Source organism: Lineus longissimus, chromosome 10 (assembly GCF_910592395.1).
Source record: "Lineus longissimus chromosome 10, tnLinLong1.2, whole genome shotgun sequence".
NCBI lineage: Eukaryota > Metazoa > Nemertea > Pilidiophora > Heteronemertea > Lineidae > Lineus > Lineus longissimus.
Window position 1 is genome coordinate 13939197 of NC_088317.1, and position 24887 is coordinate 13964083.

Sequence of the window (24887 nt, forward strand, 5' to 3'; positions counted from 1 at the left end):
ATAAACTACATTTTATTCAGATCTCACATATATCCACTTATTCCGTGATAAAATAATTTTGGGTTCGTTCTACCTTGTCAGGATTCATTGGTCTGTTGATTCTGGTAACATCATCTTTGCAGTGCCAACACAGTAGGTGGCGAGGTCTCTCACTCCCAGGCCAGAGGTAGATTACCTAAGATTACTACAGCAGGGCTGCCGACTTCTATAGCTATCAAGGTAATCCCGATTAAACACAAAACTCAACACGAAGTACATCGGAGATAACTTTCATTTTGCTGAAAGTTTCTCCACACACATTTGCCGTAAAGGTATATTCATATTACGGGGGCGTAGCTGGCGTTTTGGTCGGGGGGAGGGGGTAAACGGCTCTCGGGGGGAATGAGGGAAAAGAACATTTTTTTGGAAATTTCTTCAGGTAAAATCACGGTCAAAACACCCCCCTCCGCTGGCTACACCCATGATATATTGGATGTGGTTTGCGGCATACGTCATAATATTCCTGTGTGAATCAGTAAGCGTGTAGCAAAGGTACATGCGGGTTAATCACAGACAGCGATAATGCACTTACTGAGACAAAGTCCATCCACTAATTTAAAGGTGGCGAGGCAATCCTTGCCTTTCTTTGGTCGCATCGTGACAAAACCACCCCCTGCCACCAGTCCATTGTTCGAGTTAACATTCACCTGAGCTGCAGATAAAATAATTCGTAAAATAGTTTGTAAAATCTACTGTTTACTAGTAACTTTGTATTGTTCAGTTGTTCTTTTTTAGCAAATGTTGAATAAAGCAGTATTAAAAAGAACAACTTTAATGCGATCATATTTTAACATCATCAAAGGCAGCCATTAGAATCAGTAAAATACGAAAGGAGTTACATATATATTTATAATAAACTGCAGTTTACAGTGTAAATGCATTATGCGCCTACGGAGCCTCGTTGTGAATTCATGATCAGCGGTTATGGTTAGGCAAAAAGGGGTTGTTGGTACAAAATATGGAAGCAGACAAAAAGCATTTAAAACCACATTTTGAGATGTTTTACAATAGATATTGATACCTGATCACTGTCAGTATTGATTGTCTCACCAAAATCGCTTGGTTGGAGCTAAATTGTTTGCCAAATCCTCCCCCACGCCTCGGTTTTGGTCTACATTTTAGATCTACCCTCGCGGTTTTGGTGAGACAACCGACACCTCGAGTTCGGTATCAATTAGTGTTAAATGAACTATCTTATGAAAATATCCGTATATTTGAACATGGGGAACTGTGCAACGATGCCAATATTTATATTTTTAAGACTACGGCCAGCTTTGAACTATGAGCGGTTTCAGATTAATCCCTTTTCTTTCACGACATCAGTATAACTTATTTTCTCCCTAATATCACAATATAACGTTTTGATAATCATTCAATGTCGCCTCTTCTGTTGGAAACAATTAATGCAATACAAGCACTGAACAAATAAATGCGCTACATCAGTTTATTCGCGACCCCATTTATTCTTCCTCTGTCATATCGAATACTTATCATTAAACTCTCTCTCTTCTTAGAAATAGAGCTTCGGAAAAACCATAAATAGTTTTTCGGCCAACACTACAGGTTTCATTGCACCCCTTAGAGTTCTTTTCATCGTAAAAGAAAAGCCCAACATGGTTTTTGAGATCGTGAAAATCTCTTCGCTGAAACTTCGCTGAAAATCCTCTACGGGTTGCATAACTGTGTTGGCCGAAAAACCATCAGATGTATTTTCAAATTCCAAGATATAGCATATGTACCAATGTAAATCATACGAAGACACGATAATGTTCATAACTCAAAATTGAAAAGTCCCTGCCCTGCAGTGAATCGACAGCAGCATCTGATTGATAATATAGGAAGGCGAGTAGATTTTGACTCGAAATGAGTCAAGTGTATCCTACCTTGACACAGGCCATCCATTCTGGCGAAACCCCCAGTGCAAGCTCTCTCACCGTCCCGGATACGTAGGCTGTATGACACTCGTTGAATCCCTATCTTCAATCTCTCTGTAAGAGCAGGCGAAAACAAGCTTTGTTGAACATGTGGAGTGGCGTCGAACTATACTGTGAATAATATCTTCACCTTTTTATGTAAAGTATTTTTTATTGACGAAAAACAAGATGGCCAAAATGCACTGGATGGATATTACAAATGCACTGGATGGATATTACAAATGCAATATACGTATATGCAGGGATCTTTCAAAATACGCTGAGCAATTCACCTTTTCTTTTTAAATTCCTAATTTTTTCAAAAGCTCTTCCCCTATTTTGTTTTTAGCTTTTTAGGTAAAGTGTATTGTTCTTAAATTTTGCATTGACAAGTGATAATTGAGCTGCGCTTAATATTTAGCTTTGATTGGATATTTAAAACCGGTCTTAAAGCAGTGAATCTAAAGAGTATGCAGAACTCAACTATGCCGAAGGAATCAGACACTTACTCCTACAGCATTTTCCAATGTTTTTTAGGCCCTGTGGACACAGCCCTTTGATTATTGGAATCATTAGGTAGTCGCCGACCAAGCCCGGACAGCCAATTGGGCCGAGCAGTGGAACTGAAACAAGAGAAAAAACATGAGCGAGGAATGTGGCCATGAGATACAAAACATCAACAAGATGACATTGTAAATGTCTGATGGTTCCCGATGTGCTGAATGTTGAAATAAAGTTCTGTTGACACTAGTTTTAATTCGAATTGAATTTAAACCTTAATTCGTATTAAGTGTTCACACTGAAAACGGTGTGGCACGATGCGGAACCGTTTTATCGACATCAGTTTTTGATTCGAATAGACCATATCAGGGTAACAGGTGGCACCACATGACGGCAGAAAAGACGTCTCCAAATTGTTTTCAACGTTATTCCTCTAATGACGTGGCATACTGATTTGACCTTGACCTTGACCTCTGACCTTCAAGGTCATTGCATAACCTGAATGGGCAACCTCAATAACCTGGGCATAGGTGAAGGTTCCATGACTCTACTCCTCCCACAGACCGAGATAGTTCAAATTATCAAAATTGATATATGAAAATCTCATGATATCTTAATGATCCAAATGCCTGACACTGTACATTTTCATGTCATTTAACTCTTTGATAACTACACATTACCTAGACTTGGTTGCACATTGCTAACTTACTCAGATGTCAAGATATCTCAAAATATCAAATTCGATATATCAATATCACCATGACCCTGATAACTGAGATTGAATTTGATGCACTCATTGAAATCAGGCACATCAATAACCTAGGGTAGACCTTGTTTCCAAACTTCTAACTTGAATAGGGACAGAGATATTCGCATCTGAAAAGTGTGACAGACAAAATCTCACATCTCAAAATGTCAATTTCACCATGATCCCCGTGTCGTAAGTTGACAATGATGGGCTCATTAGATTGCTAGTGTCCACAAACCTAGGGGTAGGAACTGTTTCTAGACCTCTAACCCTCATTTTAACTGAGCTGTGACAGTCATAAGACTGGACAGACACACACACACACAGACACACACACACACAGACACACACACACACAGACAGACACCATGACCAAACACAATATGGTTCCTGTTCTGAAAGAACCAGGAACCATAACAATACCCTCTGCCATAAACTGGAAGAAGTGGCCACCGCCGCGGGAAAGCAAAAAGGCCTAGAGTTTACATGTGTACATGGTCAGGCGGCGACAGGACGAGGTCCACTTCAGTGATACCGCGGCGGTTCTTTATTCTAATTTCTACAGCAATACATCCACATGTAGGCACTTTATATACCCTTGTTTCTCACTCCTAACGTCAAGCCTGATTTTTTCATAGTGCACATATCTAGGCCCGTAATGGGGTAATTTTTAGGCCTTCTATATTGCCATGGACGCTGCTGGTCAATCAAGTATTGGCCTGAAGAAACTTACTCCCGTCGTGGGCCTTCCAAAATGTACACATACACTAGCTTACTACAGTGGACGTTGGGCGTGCGAAATAGCATTCCGCGACGTTATTATTTATAGGTCACAAGGTCATTTGAATAAGATATTGATGACGTTTTAGTCACGTGACAGTCGGACATCGACACTTATTTCTACGCATTTGAGCTTATTTCAAAGTCAATTATATTTGACCCTGCATTGTTTTTAGCATGAATGATACCATAGAGTCAGAGAGAGAAATATTCAGAACAATTATGTAGTATTTCCAACACTCGGACATGTGCCAGATTGAATCTAACTGCCCTAGTTATAAAGCCTGAATCCATTACGAAACCGCATGTTTGTCCGACATTGCTTGTAATTCAGCGATGGGGAAATAGAGGGCAGCAGCTGCAGTGACCTCATTATCGCGGAATGCTATTAGAGTAAATGGGAGGTCTGCTACGTTAAATTACAACATTAGAGTGACACGTAGCTGGATGGCTCAGGTATGGGTTCATGATCGATGAGTATCTGCCTCATTGAAACTGTAAAATACCGTATCTGCTTTGACGTACAGGGACTCGTCCTTAACATTGCAACTGCTTTTGACAGCATCTTATAGTTTATGCTATATCATTAGTACGTGTTTGGCCCTTTACATTGCAGTTAGAAGAAATCGGCCCTCCCGCATCTAGGCCCAATTCCCATTGTTCTACTGTCAAATCAAATCGTTATCAGGGCAAATCTTCATAAAATCGACCCCCTCGAAACACCTTCCAACTGGGTCGAGAGGCAAAAAACGTATTGTGTATCGATGAGAGCTCACTTTTACATGCACAGAGCTGACATCCGTCGGTATCATGCTCGTATTCACTGCACTTCTGGCGACATCGTGGCACACGGCATTCTGAAAATAAACGATTTGTTTACCAAGATACATTTTGTTCCTCAGAGTTTAATTTCACCGACTCCCAATGCCATGACACTCAGTGTACAAACAAAAGCGAGGCACTTCCCGGCAAGTAGCCTCGAGTACGCGTAACATCAGGATACGATTCAATCTCTGACCTCTTGCCGGTATCACCAAGGATCGCATCTACAACATGGTTGTTCAGAATTAATTGGATTTTAATGTTGCATCGTATTCATCCAAATCCGATATAAGTGTCAAAAATAACTTTTACCTCAACCTCATCAACACACATACCTTTTTTACACGTTGGCACCATCTTACAGCGCTCTTCCTTACAACCCTTTGCTGCCACCAGGCGACAAATCATTCCGATACTGCAAGTCTTTTTCTGAAAAATGTAGACGCCTAGAGCTGAAAACATGACATAAAATACAAGTTGTCGAGAGAAAATATACATTGTAATTTTTGAATAACTACAGCATTATTCATGATAAAAGTTGGTTGGAATATTAACGACCGATTTCCTTTCTGTCAGTGGCCTCAAAAAGTCATGACGTTTCTGGTCCACGACCGGGTTTACCAATAGATACAATCTTAAGCACATACTGGGTTTTGTGCAAAGCGCTCCACTGTTACAAGTTGCCTTTGGTTCGAGGTAAAAATTCTAACGGTATAAATCCTGAGGGAAAAATCCTAACGGGATGAATCCAAATAATGTTCAGGTAGGTAATTAACGATCCAAAAACTTATAAATGAATTTTTATCAAATATAATTTCAGACGAAAAAAGTTCAACAAATACATTCCAAAATTGATGAAAGATAGCAAAAATATTTCCAAAAATCTCAAAATATTCCAAATATCTCAGAATATTTGAAAAGAAAAAAATTCTGAAAAAATCATAAATTTTCGGATTTTTACCTCCGGGAAGATTTTTTGGAATTTTTCCCGTTAGGATTTTTCCCCTTAGGATTTTTACAGTTCGGAGTTTTCCCGTTAGGATTTTTACCTAAATTCCTTGCCTTTACGTTGAACGTTACAAAGAGATACAATTTGTTGTCTGACATTTAATTGGATTGTAGTGAAGCTGTTGACTGGTTTCCCGCTCTGTTGCTTGTCAAAACGAGCCCAATGATCATGATCACCAGTCCTATAACCTGCTGTATCTATTTTAGTACTCAGCCGTTTTCCGTCAAATTTTTCAAAGCGGTTTTTTCAGGGTTGTCACACATGTTTGTTGTCAACATGTTTATTGTCCTTACGAATTTTCAACGCTATTGCGATGAACAATTCCTCGCAGGCCAATGAAATGAAAGTTCTTAAATGCACCTTTCGTTCAACCAAATGTTTACAATGACTTCGCATAGAGTTGACTTACCAGACATGGGTTCATTGTAACTGAAAAAAGAAACCAACGAACATCAAAATCATTTGAATAAACCTTCAAATATTCGAATAGCTGCTCCGACGCCCCGAGAGATGTTTAGATTTAATTCGGTAACTTTCCCCCAGCGGGCCATTTTCGAAGTCCTTTTTCAAACCTTGGCCCACTTTACGGTTTGAAATACCTTTTTCATATTCTCCCGATAGTTGGACAGTCATATTCAAAATGATCTAATATCAATAATTTACTTGAGTTTCAAATCTGGATATATGCGTCAAATCGTTTCTTAAAGAAGGCATTATCGAACCACTCTGAATACATATTATGTTTAAGTCGTTCTCGTAATCTATTTTAATCTCACTATCTGAAGTGTTGTCTTAGAATTGGTAGTCGATTTGGGCGAACTTACTTGCTTTGTCGTCACCGGCACATTTCTCGTCAGATTTCTTATCTTTTCCTTTGCTTCCTTTCCCCGCTGCCTTCTTATCCTTTCCTCCAGCCTTCTTATCTTTCCCTGCTCCCTTCTTATCCTTTCCTCCAGCCTTCTTATCCTTCCCTCCAGCCTTCTTATCCTTCCCTCCAGCCTTCTTATCCTTCCCTCCAGACTTCTTATCCTTCCCACCAGACTTCTTATCCTTCTCGCCGGCCTTCTTGGTCTTCGCACCCTTGACCTTCTTCCCAGTAGCTTTCTTGCCTTTAGTCGATTTCTTCTCTTTCTTTCCACCTTTCTTTGTTTTACTTCCGCCTTTTTTCCCCTTCTCAGACTTTTTCCCTTTTCCCTTTTTAGTAGTCTTTTTCTTCTCTTTACCAGCTTTCTTTTTACCGGATTTCTTGGTATCTTTCTTAGCCTTTCCCTTCTTCTTTTTCGCTTTATCCTTTTTCGAAGCTGCTCTTCTATACCTTAGCAAGATTGACCTTTTGGATCTCTTCAATCCTTTTTTCCCCTTGGTGCCTTTGGTTACTTTCTTACCACCCTTTTTCTTTGCTGACCCCTCACTACCTTTCTTTTTCGCTTTCCCTTTATCACCCTTTTCCCCAGCTTTCCCCTTATCACCCTTTTTTCCAGTTTTCCCCTTACCACCCTTTTTTCCAGCTTTCCCCTTGTCACCCTTTTTTCCAGTTTCCCCTTTACCATCCTTTTTTCCAGCTTTCCCCTTATCACCCTTTTTTCCAGCTTTCCCCTTATCACCTTTTTTGGTAGCTTTCCCTTTGTCACCTTTTTTCGTACCTTTCGCCTTACTATCTTTCTTTCCCCCACCTTTTTTACTTGTCTTTCCTTTGTCTTTCTTCTCTCCTTTCCCACCCTTATTTCCTTTTTCACCCTTTTTTGCGGCTCCTTTCTTTGATTTTCCTTTTTTGGTGATAATACCATGTACTTTTTTCTCAGTGATTATGCCGTGTTTTTTGTCCTTGGATTTGGCTGAACGAACTAATTTGCACTTCTCACGCCGGCCCTCTGCGTTAATGCACATGTTGGCAGCATCTTTCAGATTCTTTCCTATCATGGGCTTTCCCTTGGATGTGACCCTTGGTGCTGGTGGACCTAAAATAGAGAACAAAATGTAAATGGCTCGTCACGTACATCGTTCTGTTAAAGAGTAAGTAGAATGGGTCTGCACTACTGCTTATTATTGCTGTACCCACAGTGAATATTTATGCTGAGCGGATTTCAAATAGCATACAAATGCAGGTAGCCTACTCTGGGTCTATTCTTGTTTTACTTGCAACTCCTGCCAAATAAACACACACTGGAGGCCGTTGATTACATCGTGTGACCATCAATCCTTGTTGCGGCGGTGTGACGGTGCTCCACCGTCGGCGACTCGATGACTTGATTTTCCACATGGTATGACACAGTTTTCGCCAACATATGGCCGACGTCTTTTTGGCAAAAAGCAGAACTTTTACCCCTTGAACGGCCGATACAAGTGCTCAAGGTGACATATGGCAATATTTCGGCTAAGAAAATTGACCAGTTGTGATTTATCCCGATGTCAGACAGTTCAGATGTTTTTTACCCCGTATGCATCATCAATGTTTTTTATCATGCTCGTACGTGTAGAATTCCATGTGACAGGAACGAGAGAACTAGGATCCTATAGTTTCAAGGCAAATTTTACTTACGCCGCCCACACAACTGCCAAATTTTGCTCACAATGCCTTGACGAGACACATCAGAGACAACAGGTATATTGTTGCCTGCCCACTCTTCAGTCTTTTTCTTCTCACCGACCGTTGCGTAGAAGATGTTCATAGACTTTTTATCGCTGACTCGATTCTTGATTGATCTGATAGCATTGAACGCATCCCTCTCACTCGTCCTGTCGGGGTAATCATAGCCACCCGTCATCCCAATCACCTGGCAAGGCTTGTTACTCGGTTGTTTGGACAAGTCGTCTAGTCTTTTAAACAGATTCTTTTCGTTAGACTCCGCCTTCTTGTAACTGCAAATATACAGTACGGGTGATTCGCAGGCGGTGGCTGTCGATTATGTGACAGTTCAAACTTCTGCACTGGCCCAAACTCTGGCTCCTACCACAACCAAGACATCATCGCTCTCATTTTTCATTTCAGATATTTCCATTTCAGATATAGCACCAATGGTAATTTTATTGAATTTGGGGAACCTGGGGAACAAAGCCGATCTTCTGGATAACACAGAACTTGGGGAACATGGGGATGACCCCGTTTGAGTGACTGGACATAACTTGCATGTCCGATAATGTGTTATTGGGTCAACGATGTTGATTTAAATATCAGCAGTTAATTAGAATTACCGATCCCGATGGCTCAGTGGTTAAAAGGCGTCCGCCTCCGTGAACGGGAAGGTCGAATGTTCGAGGCTCGCGGGTACCTCGTTCCGACGAGGCCGTTTTGTTAACCGCCGGCTATTTGAATGAAGGGTACAAACTGCCTTTTCGCCAGGCTACTGGCAATAGAAATAGTAGTTTGGAGGAAAGAGTGTCCTATGATTAAGCCAGCTGTGACAGTTTACTGAATCGAACAAAGTGTACATAATCATAAATAAGCAATAAACAACTACATGTTGCCTACCTCAACTGTTCCACCTGCCGAATGTATTTCGGCAAGTCCTCCTTCGTGTCAAACTTGAACACTTTGACTGGTTGTTTTGATCCCAAGTGGGCGATAACGTAGAGAGACAACCCGCCGGGGCCGAGAGGGAAAGCACGAAGAAGTGTCTTGACGAGAGACTTGGTGAAGTCGAACCCCGTGGAACCAGTCTTGTCGGAGCTGTCCAGGGTCAAGTACACCGTGGCGGACAGGTGCTTAGTATCAGCTAGTTGAAGAAATGATAATTTGTAAAAAAGTTAATAAACTACATGTACATGCATCATGCAATATGGAACGACGTCATAATGCTTTATTGATCGAGTAGTACTGAGGCAACTCTTGGTAAAGGTTTTCACAGAGGCATAGAGGCCCCAAACTAGACCGCCAAAAGGCAATTATATAAAAGGCAATACATGAAAAACCTTCGGAATTAGCCTTCCAGTTCTCCCTTACGAGAGAACTGATTGTTCTTCTAAGAATCAATGACAATCGAAAAAGAAAATTGCATTGAGAGTTTTTGTTAGAATCAACAGTCTATAAAAGGAACCATAATATAAAAATTGAATTCGTAATAGATTATAATACTTTCATTAAGTACATGTAGTCTTGGATTAATGAAATGAGGACATGATTGAGCAAAAATGATTGCTTGTCATTTGTAATACTGGATCCACTCGCAAATAAGATCCCAAGCCCGACAATACTCGATTTGTACCGCCTCGATGGGAAGAGTCTAGCCGAACGCAATAGTAGGCCTTTCGCAGCCATAAAAGGGGTGGGATATCTATTCAAGAGTTAACAACGTAATCTTCATGAATAGTCATGACTATACAGCGGAACATTTCATGTTACAATTAAAGACCAATTGGAAGAAACAAAGACAAGATATCCCGACCCCTTTTTTGGCTGCGAAAGGCCTACTATGCCCGGTTGTTTAGACTCCACCCATCGAGGCGGTAGTAGAAATAGGGTATTGTCGGGCTTGGAATCCTATTGGTGAGTGGATCCAGTATCATCTCATGTAATTTCATAAATGCATAAACAGAGAAACACACTGAGAACCATAATAAACGGCCAGCAATCTATTTGGTCTTCAAAATAAATTGATCTTCGCGGGAGACTCTGCGATCAGTGCTGCGATATCGTGCTGTGGCAATAAAAAATAGCTTGTTTGCGGGAAGCTTTTGTGTTAACTACCATGTATTGCTAAACATTTACATTAGATATGCAGTGACATTCGCCGAATGAGACCCTTGTAAAAAAATTTACTCACCTTCGCTTATGGTTGGTAGAGTGCCACCTAACGATGAAAACAATGAGAAATGCTGTGCAGGAAGTTAATCATACAATGTAGATCAAACCTTTGCAAAATCCAATCAGCAGTGTTAAACTTATAATGTTAACCGCCAGACGCCTTGGCGTTCTATACAAATGAGGAGGAATATTCTTTATTGAATCAGTTCATTTGGAATTGTAGCCAGGACTTTTGCAAAGGTAACATAGTTGATCTTCATTTTTAGCAGAATCCGATAAGAACTGGACGCTTTTCAATGCTTTGGAAACTTATAGAACCGATGCATGCCAAATGTGTTTTCTGTGAGCCTCTAGCTACGCCCGTAACGAGGTCAGATCACTTCCTCGCTTTAAAAAAACGATCGGAACTGGGATATAGCCTAAAATATATAAGCGAGCCGACATGTTTTTGATGAAATAGTGAAATTATTTTTGGTGAAGGCATGATTGAATTGGCTTACCCCTTCCTGCCTTGTAATACTGAGCCACGGTCCAATGTTGGTCCGCCGTAGATAAATTTGACCTCACCCGCCCGCGGGACGGGTGCTTTTTCAGGTACACCGTCAAGTGTGATGTACATGTCTTCTGATCGGCATTGAAGTCAACACCGAAGCAGTTTTTGTTGGTAGAGCACCAGTCTCTGCACGTCTTGCTGGTCAGCATGCCCTTCACTTTGCTGGAGATCCCCACGGCGTGTACTCCGATCAGGATCATGTTCCCCTTGCTTGGTGCGAACGGGAACGGCTCTGAAGGAAAGATGAAAATATTTCTCTGAGACAGAAAATTGAACAAGACCCGAGGTCTGGCAGGTGTGGGGCCTAACTGTGACTCGTAAAATCATTGCAATTGCATTCCGCTTGTCAAACTTTGGTGGTCTGTCACGTATAAAAAATACAGGCTTTTGAGCTTCCAAAAATATTTTTGGCAAACGCTACATTGTGGAATTTTTTTAATTTTCCTGAGAATCTTTCATTTTCCTAAAAATCTTGGCTGAAACCCTATAAGGGTTTCTGAACGAGACAGGGTACAGATAAAAAGTAGAAATGCATGATAATGATTGCATGGAAATGTCCACGGCGGAATGGCCTGCCTTCTCGGCTTGGGCTTGGCAGCTCAGGAATAAGTCTGGCTTGGCTATTCAGTGCGAATTACTCCAAGAGACTTTGCCTTTTACAATGCAACAGATCTGAATGGTACCTACTTATGCCATTCGGTTGACCTTTCCCCTTCTTGCCTTTCTTCTTGTCTTTCAGTTCCGGCATAGTACCCACGTGACCTGAAGAAAATTCAGACCGTGGTAAGGTTCGATATTTTCTATGGGTATATCCGTGCATTGTTTTAGTCCGCCGCTTGAGATATTTTTCTCCTTTATGTACTCAGTATGGAAACTTTTCATCGTCATGGTATGCCATCAATAACTAAGCGGCCCTTTCACCTACCAAAACCATCTTCTACCTGGTATGACACTTTTTAGAGTTCTCGGAATACATACACTAGATTGTGCACGGGATGACACGTTTTAATCATTTGTTTAATTTATCGTTATCATTATATCGACCAGAAAATTGTCCCGGATCATCCATTGGGGGCACCTGGGCAGGGCCCTGGTCACCCCCCTTTGCCTACGACCATCAACAATATTTTGCCGTTTGCGTCAGACTCGGCCTGAACTCGGTCAACACCAAAATTGGATGACACCGTCACTGGAAACAAAATTCTAGAACTGCGCCAAAAACTTATATACATGTACATACCGCGTTTCAGGTACTGTGCCACTGTCCAATGCTTCTTCGCCTTGGTCGATAATTGTGATGATTGTGTGAGATGGCCGACACAGGTTTTCATGTCGCCATTAAAGTCCACCGAAACACATCCCATGTCTGCTGCGCACCAGTCCCGGCACTTGCCACTCGACACGATGGATTTAATGGTCTTGGAGATTCCAATAGCATGCACCCCCATCAGGACCATATTGCCCTTGGTGGGAGCGAATGGGTAGAGCATCTGACTTAGACCTGTATAAACATATATCTACTGAATCTACTTGAAAAAATAAATCGAATTTCGTAACAATGTACGTCGTGTATCAGTGATGTTATACTATTTTGTGTAGCTATAATTCGGATTTCCTTATTTTAGAAGAATAAACTTGTGATGCCTTGCAGTAAATGAATGTTTGAGTCACGATATGATACCACAACTATGTTGCTAAGATGACCCCGAAAACTAATCCTTCAAGGAAGGAATTCGTTTCTCTAATTTTTATACCATGGCCCACATCAGTTGTCGAAATAGCCCCATGTCTTCTATAACTAGTAGGTCATACTCAGAATGACTGAATTAGGGATTCTAATCCATAATTGATGATATGCTTATTATTTATGCTAATTCTGAACTTACCACTGATGCCCTTTTTCTTCTTGCCTTTTCCTTTCTTCTGCTTCTTCTTTGCTGAAACGAGCATGGACTTGGATGAAACGTGTCGTTGGCATCAACGCGCATGCATTCCTTCTAATCAGAGTCGTTTAAAAGACTTCATTCTAATCTCCAAATATCGCATCCTCCCATAGCACGCCTGCTGTCATCCAAAAATACGCTCAATCAGAGCCCTGCTAAAATTGGTCTGATTTGGTGAAATTATCTTAAATCTCATGTTACGTCATGGTTACCCGTGTTATATGCTGAATAAATAATTATATAATTAAAACCCAGAGAACCTTTTACGAACAAGTTCACCTTTTTTTCGGCCAAACCATATTTTTGCATCATGCTTTATCGGATCTGGCAGGGACTGATCAAAGATGAGATGTGTACATACTTCGGCAAGTCGCCCTCTCAATCTTTATGGCGATGTTCAACCAATCAGTTGACCCTTTGGCTGTAAACACCTTGGCATCGCTGACCTTCTTGACGGCATTCATGTAATCCCCTTTCGGTTGCGTGACGACGTAATCTGCACTGAAGTAACTGACGATCGCTGGCAGTTTCTTGATAGTTGCTGGGTCAACCACAATCACTACTGTCTTAGCGCACCCTGAAAACAAGCGGTGAGAAAATTCGGGTAACGGATCACTGTCAAACTCGAATTCCATTTCTTCTTTTGACGTTAAAAGGGTAGAGATTAATGCTTCGAGTTCGGAATTGCTCGACATTGATCCGTCGCAAAAAAATATATGTACGCGTCCATCGCCAGTTGCTATGCATATCATCATGTCATGTCAATGATATTATAGAATACTACTCAAATGGATCAGTTGGAATCATTTTGTTCTAGCAGTTAAACTATTAGTCGTTATCTGCCAGGAGTTCAACATTTCCATTTACAGAAACTAATTAAGCACTATCGTATAGCTCAGCTGGTGTACAATAACAGTTATAAGATTTTATATGTACACATATTACATTTAACCATATTCGCGTCATTTCGATACTACATGTATATTAATGATGTTAGACGTTGGGATAGACTAAGGGCATTCTTCATCACAAAAAGCAACCAGGTCGTGTACAGTTTGCATTACAAGTAAGGCAACTCAATGTTGCATGTTGCCTTATAATTACCGCTCTTTTTACCTTGGCTGTTCTTTGTACTATTTCCTTCGCTCTTGGTGCCATTCCCTTTGCTCTTGGTGCCATTCCCTTTGCTCTTTCCACCCTTTGCTTTCCCGGAGCCCTTCTTGCCACCTCCCGTCTTCCCTTTACCCGCCTTTTCCTTCCCTTTCTTACTTTTCTTTGACTTTTTCGATGGAGACTTCTTCTTGCCTTTCTTTGCCGCTTCTTTCTTGGCTGAACCTTTTTTCCCTTTTGCTGTTGATTTCTTGGCCGCTGATTTTTTGGCAACTTTTGTGGAAGCTGTGTGAAATTTATAAAAGTTGTAGGACATCGTCTTGAAAAATATGAGTGAAGTAAAATGGAAGCTCTGATCACTACTATCAGTTGAGTCAACGTTTAGATAGTTACATCGACCGGCTTGTCGATACGCGTGAGTCTGGAATTCAGCTCAATGAAAGGTTTCACTCGCCAAGCCGAAAGCGAACACAATTTTACATTGTATCCCCACATGAAATGCAACGTCACATTCGGGCTATATTATACGTCAAGTACTTACGCGACTTCTTCTTCGTCGCACCTAAAACAAACGAAATAAAGTTGGGTCGCGAATATAACAAAAGTGGCCAAAATGGAAAGCGTCAAAAACTGCGACACAATAATTTCCAATGAGGGAGGCTTCACTGGGTTTGTTCGCATAGTCCGGCTGTAACAAATCCAACCACAATGTGTTTGGTCGCGGGCAGGTTTGAAGATGGCATTTTGTAGTAGTCAACAGTACTCCGAAAACCTTTGCTACATGTCGATGTGTGCGCGCGCACTGATCCTGAGTACTTTGATAGCGAAGACATCCTAACCCTTGCAATTGTACAATTATATCTGTCATCAAACAGTTTTGTGTTTTGAACATGTTTCCGAACGCCAAATAGCAATAGTGTGTTATTTTACATTTAAGAGACTACTGATAGTATAGCTGTCGTGTATCCCTGGGTAATCTTCAAGAGAAAATTGTCAGATAAGACACCAAAATCCAATTTAGCTCAACATCACACGACAGACAGCTGGCAAAATCGAGATCACTCGGCAGCAAAATTATTGATAACCGGAAGATAAACGCCAAGACTTACCATCTACGTGACTTATCATCACCAAGACGGTGAGTATCACCAGGAGGAGTAGTAGCCACCCTCGCATTGCGGCCCTGCCCTGTACCTGTCGAAAGAGAGATAAAGGTTCTTCCGAGTATTTACCACTGACCCTGTATAAAGCCCTTTCACTGTGGCCCTGTGTTGTGTATCAACTCTTTAGGGTTGATAACTATTCTAATTTATGAGTAGATGGGCACACACAACGATATGGGTAGGTCTTCTGTTAGCTCTTGCTTAAAATTTTTCACATCTTGCATTGAGACTTTTTGTTACGTACCAAAATTGAATATGCAAGTCGGACTTTGCATTATTCAATTGGTTAATTTAATTTTTGCGCCAAAATGTCTAGAAGTGCAAATCTAACGCATTAAATATTTTTCTGAATAATGGCATACTACCTTATGCTGCATGTCCTCAATATTAATTTGGTGAATTTCGATAAAATGCAATCGCAAACATCTGAGTAGCCTAAAAAAATGCTGACCGGACTTTCGTCCCCAAAACGACATTCGCTTCAGGTGATTCGATGCAGGATTGCATGAGCGGTGCGTTTATAGTTCCACGGCATAATTATTTGTCATACCAAAAAAATGACTCGCAGTATATTACACTCTCTTTGGCTCAGGGACGTTACTAAAGAAAACGGGATATCCGCGATCTTTATAAACTGAACTTCTTCAATAGCAAATTCGTCGGGTACATAAACAGCGTTTCGATTGGACAGGCGTTACCAATAGGTATTCGACTGAAATTTGTCATATTGATTAAAACATTGTGGAGAGTCATTGTGTAAATACATGCAATTGTCTTCAGTACTTTTTGCACAAGAGCCAGTCAATGTTCAGGAAATGGCCAAGATCACAGTCACGAATATCTGTTAGAGACAGATACAGTAAATTTCGACTTGTAGTTTATTTTTTGTCTGAAACTTAAACTATAAAAGATAGATTCATAAATTTTAAGGGAAAAACCCAAATTATATTTTGTATCCATGTTCTCTAATGTGCGAGAAATGTTGAAGTTCCCGTAAAGGAGGGGGCGGGTTTTCGGTTACCAGATAAATGTAAAGAATAAGATCAAAATTGTTCGGAGCATTTTTTGGCCCCTCTAATTTCATCCTGATTATAAAAATTAGACAGCCTCTCATTCTGGTCCTGTTTCAAGCCTATGGAGGGAGATGAGATACTGAGAATATTAGCCACCCTCTCATTCTGGTCCTGTCCCGAGTCTATGGAGGGAGATTACAGATTCTGAGAATATATAGCCATCCTCTCATTCTGGTCCTGCCCCGCGCCTATGGAGGGAGATCAGATACTAAGAATACTAGCCAGACTCTCATTATGGTCCTGTCCCGAGTCTATGGAGGGAGATTATAGATACGGAGAATATCAGCCACCCTCACATTCTGGTCTTGTCTCAAACCTGTGGATGGAGATTAGATACTGATAATATTTGCCATCCTCTCATTCTGGTCCTGTCCCGAGCCTATAGAGGGAGATAAGATACTAAGAATATTATATAGCCAGACTCTCATTCTAGTCCTGTCCCGAGGCTATGGAGGGAGATTAGATACTGAGAATATTAGCCACCCTCTCATTCTGGCCTGTCCCGAGTCTATGGAGGGAGATTATAGATTCTGAGAATATTAGCCATCCTCTCATTCTGGTCTTGTCCCGAGTCTATGGAGGGAGATTTGATACTGAGAATATTAGCCACCCTCTCATCCTGGCCTGTCCCGAGTCTATGGAGGGAGATTATCGATTCTGAAAATATTAGCCATCCTCTCATTATGGTCTTGTCCTGAGCCTATTGAAAGAACATTAGCTATCATCTCATTCTGGTCCTGCCCCGAGCCTACAGAGGGAGATTAGATACTGAGAATATTAGCCAACCTCTCATTCTGGTCTTGTCCTGAACCTATGGAGGGTGATTAGATACTGAAAATATTAAACCAGATTCTCATTCTGGTCCTGTCCTGAACCTATGGAGGGAGATTAAATACTGAGAATATTAGCCACCATCTTATTCTGGTCTTGTCTTGAACCAATAGAGAGAGATAAGATACTAAGAATATTAGCCAGACTCTCATTATGGTCCTTTCACGAACATATGGAGGGAGATTAGATACTGAGAATATTAGCCATAATCTCATTCTGGGCCTGTCTTGAGCCAATGGAGGGAGATTATAGATACGGAGAATATTAGCCACCCTCTCATTCTGGTCCTGTCCCGAGTCTATGAAGGGAGATTAGATACTGAGAATATTATCAGCCTCTCATTCTGGTCCTGTCTTGAGTCTATGGAAAGAGATAAGATACTGATAATTTTTGCCTTTCTCTCACTCCTGTCCTGTCCAAAACCTATGGAGGGAGATTAGATACTGAGAATACTAGCCATCCTCTCATTCTGGTCCTGTCTTGAGCCAATGGAGGGAGATTATAGATACGGAGAATATTAGCCACCCTCTCATTCTGGTCCTGTTCCGAGTCTATGGAGGGATATTATAGATACGGAGAATATTTGCCATCCTATCATTTTGGTCCTGTCCTGAGTCTATGAAGGGAGATTAGATACTGAGAATATTATCAGCCTCTCATTCTGGTCCTGTCTTGAGTCTATGGAAGGAGATAAGATACTGATAATTTTTGCCTTTCTCTCACTCCTGTCCTGTCCAAAAACTTATGGAGGGAGATTAGATACTGAGAATACTAGCCATCCTCTCTTTCTGGTCTTGTCCTGAGCCTATGGAGGGAGATTAGATACTGAGAATATTAGCCAGCCTCTCATTTTGGTCTTGTCCTGAGCTAATGAAGGGAAATTAGATACTGAGAATATTAGCCATCCTCTCATTCTGGTCTTGTCCTGAGCTAATGGAGGGAGATTAGATACTGAGAATATTAGCCACCCTCTCATTCTCGTCTTGCCCTGAGCCAATGCAGGGAGATTAGATACTGAGAATATTAGCCAGCCTCTGATTTTGGTCTTGTCACGAGCTAATGGAGGGAGATTAGATACTGAGAATATTAGCCATCCTCTCATTCTGGTCCTGTCCTGAGCTAATGGAGGGTGATTAGATACTGAGAATATTAGCCATCCTCTCGTTCTGGTCCTGTCCTGACCATATGAAGGAAGATTAGATACTGATAATTTTTGCCGTCCTCTCATTCTGCTCCTGTCCAAAACCTATGGAGGGAGATTAGATACTGAGAATATTAGCCAGCCTCTCATTTTGGTCTTGTCCTGAAGCTATGGAGGGAGATAAACACAAAGAGATAAACACTGCATGAGAACGTAATGGCCATCCTCTGATTATCATCCTGTACTGATCGAGACTATGGAAGGAGATAACACACTGAGCTGGGAATATTAGCCATCTCCGCATTTTCCTGAACATATAAATGGAGGTTGATTATGTGATTGTAACTGTAACTGCGTTGTCTTTTTGCTCTACAGGAACTAAAAAAGAACATTTTCGTGGGCGGTGAAAATACAAAACTCGGCACATTTGATTAAGTTTTGATTCAAATTCGAATCGAAAAGAAGCATCGAATTTGCAGACGTTCCGGAATCCGATTTTCATGACTCCACTTCAGTAATGCTCTCCGGGAAAGAGCACGATTTTCAGTTCTGCACAAGGAATTTCTACTGATCACAAAAAATTGTCACACTATGATTTTATCCCAGAAATTCTAGATCTCAAAACGTCGCTGGTTAGACTTTTTTAGATATACTACACTAACTGTTGGTGCGTCATTTTCTTCATAGCCCACCCGATATACTATTTAGTAGTGACTCGTTTTTTATAGCCCACCGGATATACACAATTCTTTTGCATCGTATGATGTGAACGCACCCGAGTACAGTTGTTAATTTCAGAGCGCGATTCTGCGTTCCCCGAGGTTTTAACCTGATGATGTGGGAAATTAGCTGATACAACATTTTTATTCTCGCGATATTTTTTTCACAATAATCAGGGGAAAATAACCTTTGAAAGTGAGCCTAATAGGGCTTTACTTGTCACACTGTACGGGATGTGACATTGTAAAAAAAAATTTTTTTTAATCGACACCCCATGCACAGCTGTACCCACGCGTTTGCAAAATGGACCTTCAACTTACAAATCCCCCCAGAATTCTTAATGAAAATAGCAATTCAGAGGCATAGCGACCACCGAAAGAAAGATATCTCTTGATGCAAAACTTTATTGCCTTGACCCAAGTCGTGCAATTTGTCATCAGTGCAATGAAAAGTATAGAGTGTGCTGATGGAATCAGTGTTTGGCAATATGATATCATTTTTCATTGAGACCATTTACGTGTGGTTTTGCAAGATGTTTGACCTAGTGATAAACATGGTCGTATTGCAGATATTGTAAAAGCAAGCGCGATAAAACTTAGCATGTACTTTATTTTTTACAAATGATATTCTGTGTCCTACATGCAATCACAGTTAACATGCATGTTCTGTATATATTTACAAATTAATTGGTCATTTACTTATTTTAAATTTTGAACTAACAAAATAGGCCCATAAATCAAGTTCTCATGCCCTCCTTTTTTGCTGCCCTACCTTTTTTTACTCCTTGATTTATCCTTTGTGAGGAGTTACTCTATAAAATACATGGATGAAGAATATAGATATCCGCGGTCAGGAGTCACTAGATTGTTCACCGCACTGTGGTGGATACACCTGGCCCCTCCTTCACAATATTAATGACCAGCCTCTATATAATTGTATCTCATTACCGGCGAGGGCCTATCGATCTCAGGTATGTACACAAACATTCGTCATCAGTGGGTTTAGGTTATCATATTGACATGACGCCGAGTGAAATTGAAGAGATAAGAAATACAGTTTAGACAATTGCATCCAGAGGAGGGGCGGGGGGGGGGGGGGGGGTCGTTCCTGATAATCGAAAATAAAAATTCATAGAAATGGCGCCAAAAAGCAAAAATTTCGACCCCTATGATGCTGATGCTCTTCAAAATCGCATCTAAATTCAAGTTTTTTAAAAACATTTTGGGGGAAACGCCGTCCTGCTTATTGCTGAGCTGCTTGGAAATCGCACATACGGCCTTCTTAGTTTCCTCTTGGGGAGCCCCAACCGTGCGAAAAGTCCTGGATCCGCGCCTCTATTTGTTTTTACATGCAACACGAGTTGGATAAAATAATGTAGTTCAGGCTAGGCAATTATAAACCGCTCAGACGAGCCTGTGAAAGTGATAAGCTCTCGACGGATTTTAACCACTTGCGATTTGGAAAGACATCGGTTGCGGTGGGCAGTCTTGTTACTCGTCGCCACCAGTCGACCAGGGACGCGTGCGTTGCACCGTGCATTGTGGCATGCGTGGCAGACGATTGTGAAAGACCAGGCCTTTGTATCGAACGAACTATGTTTCATGGCGAGCAACAACTAGTTTCAACTACACAACTGGTGTCTTATCGATTTTTTTTACCCAAACTAAAGTACCAATTAAATGCAGATGCTGCACCTATATGGTCATATTTGATACGTGCAAAGGTATGTTTGTGATCGAGGACCTTTTTTGCAGCCCTTTATTTGGCATTCAGTTGCCTCTGTTTAATTGGGTTGTAAGGTCTATCCGCGTCCGCCGGTTATTATCCACTTTGGCATTCAGCGGCCTGTTTGATAAAATTGGGTTGCAAGGTGTGAAGGTGTAAGATGTCTATCCTTTATTGTCCACTTTGGCATTCAGCGGCCTGTTTGATAGTATTGGGTTTAAGGTGTGAAAGGGGATCGAAGGCTGTCCGCTTTAAGATGTCTATCTTTATTGTCAACTTTGGCAGGCATTCAGCGGCCAGTTTGATAGAATGGGTCGCGAGCTGTTGAAGGGAAAGGCTGCCCGCTTTAAGATGACCATCCTTTATTGTCCATTTTAGCATTCAGTGGCCTGTTTGAAAGAATTGGGTTGTAAGGGGTCAAACGCAACGTCTGTCCACTGTGCCAAAGGACGTCTCGAACAACGTTTTTGCATCCCATCACTTGCGTGCCAAAAGACCACGATCGACGTTTTTTTTAGTTTATATTCCTACCACGAGGTGTCTCGCCAATCATTGGTTCTCTGAACTCTGGCAGACGATAATTTGGCGCCAGGTGCATTGTGGGATGACGTCATCAATAACGGAGGCAAGAAGAGGTAACGAAATAAGGCCCCATAAAAAATCACTAGTTTATCATCCCGCGCGCATGACGAAATCGGCCCGGATCAAAAAAAATAATTTTTTTTTAAATATGTTTTTTGTTGAATTTCACCGACGGCGTTACAGTATTTCGTTAGCAGACGTCCTGTGATATCCAAAATGCTATTAGTTTTTATATATAGGCTAGAATACTAAGCCTACTTCGTAGCCCGGTAGCAGACACTGCCCTCCCGTCCCTCATATTCCACTGCGCAATGCCACACGCACGTCCATTCCCGCCAAGGCTTCCCGCGTAAATGATATCGCGAGGCCTAGCTCGCTGACGATCGACGATACCAAGAGGGGATTCTCCATATGATGGTTGAATGTACTGTATGTTGCGGCTAAAAAATGAAATAAAATGAAAGCGCCCTCCCTCGTCACTTTTGTCTGATGGAAAGGATGATAAAATAATGACTATTTTATGGGGCCTTATTAAGTTGACTGCAGAGGAAGTAGCTGAAATTTGTGCCGATTCAGCCTGTGCCAATGCCGATGCCGATGCCCCCCAGGCAGGCTCTCAGGTGGCTACAAGGTCCACACAAGGGCTATGTTTCCTGCTAGTGCTGGGAAAAAGCATAAACAGAAGAAATGTAGTTTGTCAAAAAAGAGAAAATAGGCGCGATTCGCGATACTTTTGCACAAAGGGCAAAGTTCCCCTCTGTCCTGGTGAGTGTTTCAATGTTTACCATTGAGAAAGAAAGTATTACTGAATTGTAATTGGAAGGGGTAGCAGCTAGAGACAAAGAAGATAAAATATGTTTCATGGATATAGCTTGTTTAATTCTATTTCAATTTTATTTTACAAAGTCCGTCATAATACAACAATATCTGGCACTCTAGGGTATCATTTCAAAATTATATCTGGCACTGAAAGAGTTGTTCCTTTATTGTCAATTTTGGCATTCAGTGGCCTGTTTGAAAGAATTGGTCGTAAGGCTAAAAGCGGAAGCCTGCCCGCTTTAAGATGTCCATCTTTTGTTGTCCACTTTGGCATTCAGTGGCCTGTTTGAAAGAATTGGTCGTAAGGCTAAAAGCGGAAGCCTGCCCGCTTTAAGATGTCCATCTTTTGTTGTCCACTTTGGCATTCAGTGGCCTGTTTGAAAGAATTGGTCGTAAGGCTAAAAGCGGAAGCCTGCCCGCTTTAAGATGTCCATCTTTTGTTGTTCACTTTGGCATTCAGTGGCCTGTTTGAAAGAATTGGTCGTAAGGCTAAAAGCGGAAGCCTGCCCGCTTTAAGATGTCCATCTTTTGTTGTTCACTTTGGCATTCAGTGGCCTGTTTGAAAGAATTGGTCGTAAGGCTAAAAGCGGAAGCCTGCCCGCTTTAAGATGTCCATCCTTTATTGTCCACTTTGGCATTGAGCGGCCTGTTTGAAAGAATTGGTCGTAAGGCTAAAAGCGGAAGCCTGCCCGCTTTAAGATGTCCATCCTTTATTGTCCACTTTGGCATTGAGCGGCCAGTTTAAGAGAATTTGGGTGAACGGTGTAAAAGTTGAAGTTGGTCCGCTATATGTAAGATGTCCATCCTTTATTGTCCACTTTGGCATTCAGCGGCCAATTTAAGAGAATTTGGGTGAACGGTTTAAAAGTTGAAGTTGGTCCGCTATGCCCATCCTTTTTTTGTTCTTTTTGGCATTGAGCGGCCAGTTTAAGAGAATTTGGGTGAACGGTGTAAAAGTTGAAGTTGGTCCGCTATATGTAAGATGTCCATCCTTTATAGTCCACTTTGGCATTGAGCGGCCAGTTTAAGAGAATTTGGGTGAACGGTGTAAAAGTTGAAGTTGGTCCGCTATATGTAAGATGTCCATCCTTTATTGTTCACTTTGGCATTTAGTGGCTTGGTGTAAGGTAAAAAGCATGTAAAAGGGAGGTATGTTTATCGCTTTGCACATAACAAACTGATCCCCTGATAGGATTACTGATAGAAAATACTCAGAGTGTGAACTGACATATCATGAAAAAATTGTCACTGCTTTATAGTGGACATAAAGAAAAGAAAATGAGAAGAAAAAATATGAAAAAATGTTGCACGGTGATTGAGTATTTACAGGCAAAAGTGTTCATGCATGGATCATTGATGGGCCCATGGATAGATTAGTGATGACTGTCAGAAACCACGCTTTACACATGGACCCCATCATACATTTTGTAGATTCTATGACAGCCTCATGGTAGATCCACTGGTGGCCCTTGAACGATCCGATTGGAGTTCCATCATAGGCCTGATGACGGTGGGTCCCATAAAATTAACGTATGCAGAAAAGTAGGGCCTACAAACGTAGTTCACCGATTCTGAAAATAAGAATAATTCACCAATTCTATCATGTAAATTCGTTGATGACGTGTCGAAACAAATTATAACTGATTCCATCCATGGATCAGTGATGGGCCCAAGGTAGAAACGACCATGGGTTCCATCAATCGATCTATGGCGGGGATTCTCCATCATCCATCCATGGATCTATGGCGGGGATTCTCCATCATCCATCCATGGATCTATGGCGGGGATTCTCCATCATCCATCCATGGATGGGACGTTGATGATTAATCCCCGTCATAGATCCATGCATGGACATTGCCTGGTGTGTTCTTGTACATCAGTAAAGGAAGTCTGATTGGTTATTTGTTCTCACCCTGACTTGGCCGATCCATTGTTCGGGAGGGTATAACCCAGTGTCAGTCTTTGCGTTTAGCTTGTAAAGTAATTCGATTTGGATCTTACCAGAATCACCTCGTTCTTAGCGTAAGAGAGTGCACAAAAGATGCACTCAAACGTCATAGCGTAGAGGGTCTACTTCGGAACGAAACTGATGATGTGGTCATCTGAACTCGATCAGTACAACAGCGCAGCTGTAAATCACTGGTTACTATATACTATATACTATATGCATTTTCTTCTCACAGAAACTGTTCCTGAAGTTTAGAAAACACGGAACGAGATTGAGATTAAGTGTGCTCTCGGACGTGATGTGTAACATAATGAACTCCTTAAAGGACAATTGGCAATATTAAAGGGACAATATAGGCAGCAGCAAGGCAGGCAAGATAAAGTTACACAAAGTCGCCACCAAGGGTCTGAATCATAGTACGTCGGAATGATTCACGCTTGTGCGTGGATAATATTTAGTGGGTAATGTCATGACATTACCCAGTGCCCTTACTGTGTATATTAGCCACCTGAAGATGGCCAAACCCAAATTTTCGCCAATGGTGGAGAATCTTCTCGGCTATTGAATGACGTGATAGTTGATATCAGGACCAATTGCATAACAAAGTTATTACATAATTTTGAGAGGCATCTATTTTTCACTTTTTGGTTGATGGATTTTTTTAAATCTCAAAATTTTCAGAATCTCAAAATTTTGATATTTTGATATATCATGAAAAGTAAGTGA

The 24887-nt window shown here is 41.3% G+C and overlaps 1 protein-coding gene across 1 annotated transcript in view; it reads right to left on the reverse strand.

Annotated features, from left to right (window-relative positions):
• LOC135494363 (uncharacterized) overlaps positions 1 to 19904 on the reverse strand; it is a 44395-nt gene extending 24491 nt beyond the window's left edge. Inside the window, exons 1-19 of the mRNA XM_064782281.1 lie at positions 19859 to 19904; positions 15269 to 15353; positions 14701 to 14721; positions 14166 to 14444; positions 13411 to 13626; positions 12993 to 13043; positions 12347 to 12607; positions 11794 to 11868; positions 11054 to 11338; positions 10573 to 10599; positions 9282 to 9525; positions 8352 to 8671; positions 6637 to 7770; positions 6222 to 6241; positions 5139 to 5232; positions 4758 to 4838; positions 2462 to 2575; positions 1923 to 2027; positions 572 to 691 (exon numbers count right to left, since the gene is read on the reverse strand). Coding sequence (XP_064638351.1) covers positions 572 to 691; positions 1923 to 2027; positions 2462 to 2575; positions 4758 to 4838; positions 5139 to 5232; positions 6222 to 6241; positions 6637 to 7770; positions 8352 to 8671; positions 9282 to 9525; positions 10573 to 10599; positions 11054 to 11338; positions 11794 to 11868; positions 12347 to 12607; positions 12993 to 13043; positions 13411 to 13626; positions 14166 to 14444; positions 14701 to 14721; positions 15269 to 15335 — 3514 coding nt within the window. The 5' untranslated portion in view covers positions 15336 to 15353; positions 19859 to 19904. The remainder of the gene's footprint in view (positions 1 to 571; positions 692 to 1922; positions 2028 to 2461; positions 2576 to 4757; positions 4839 to 5138; positions 5233 to 6221; positions 6242 to 6636; positions 7771 to 8351; positions 8672 to 9281; positions 9526 to 10572; positions 10600 to 11053; positions 11339 to 11793; positions 11869 to 12346; positions 12608 to 12992; positions 13044 to 13410; positions 13627 to 14165; positions 14445 to 14700; positions 14722 to 15268; positions 15354 to 19858) is intronic.
• Positions 19905 to 24887: the final 4983 nt, after the last annotated feature.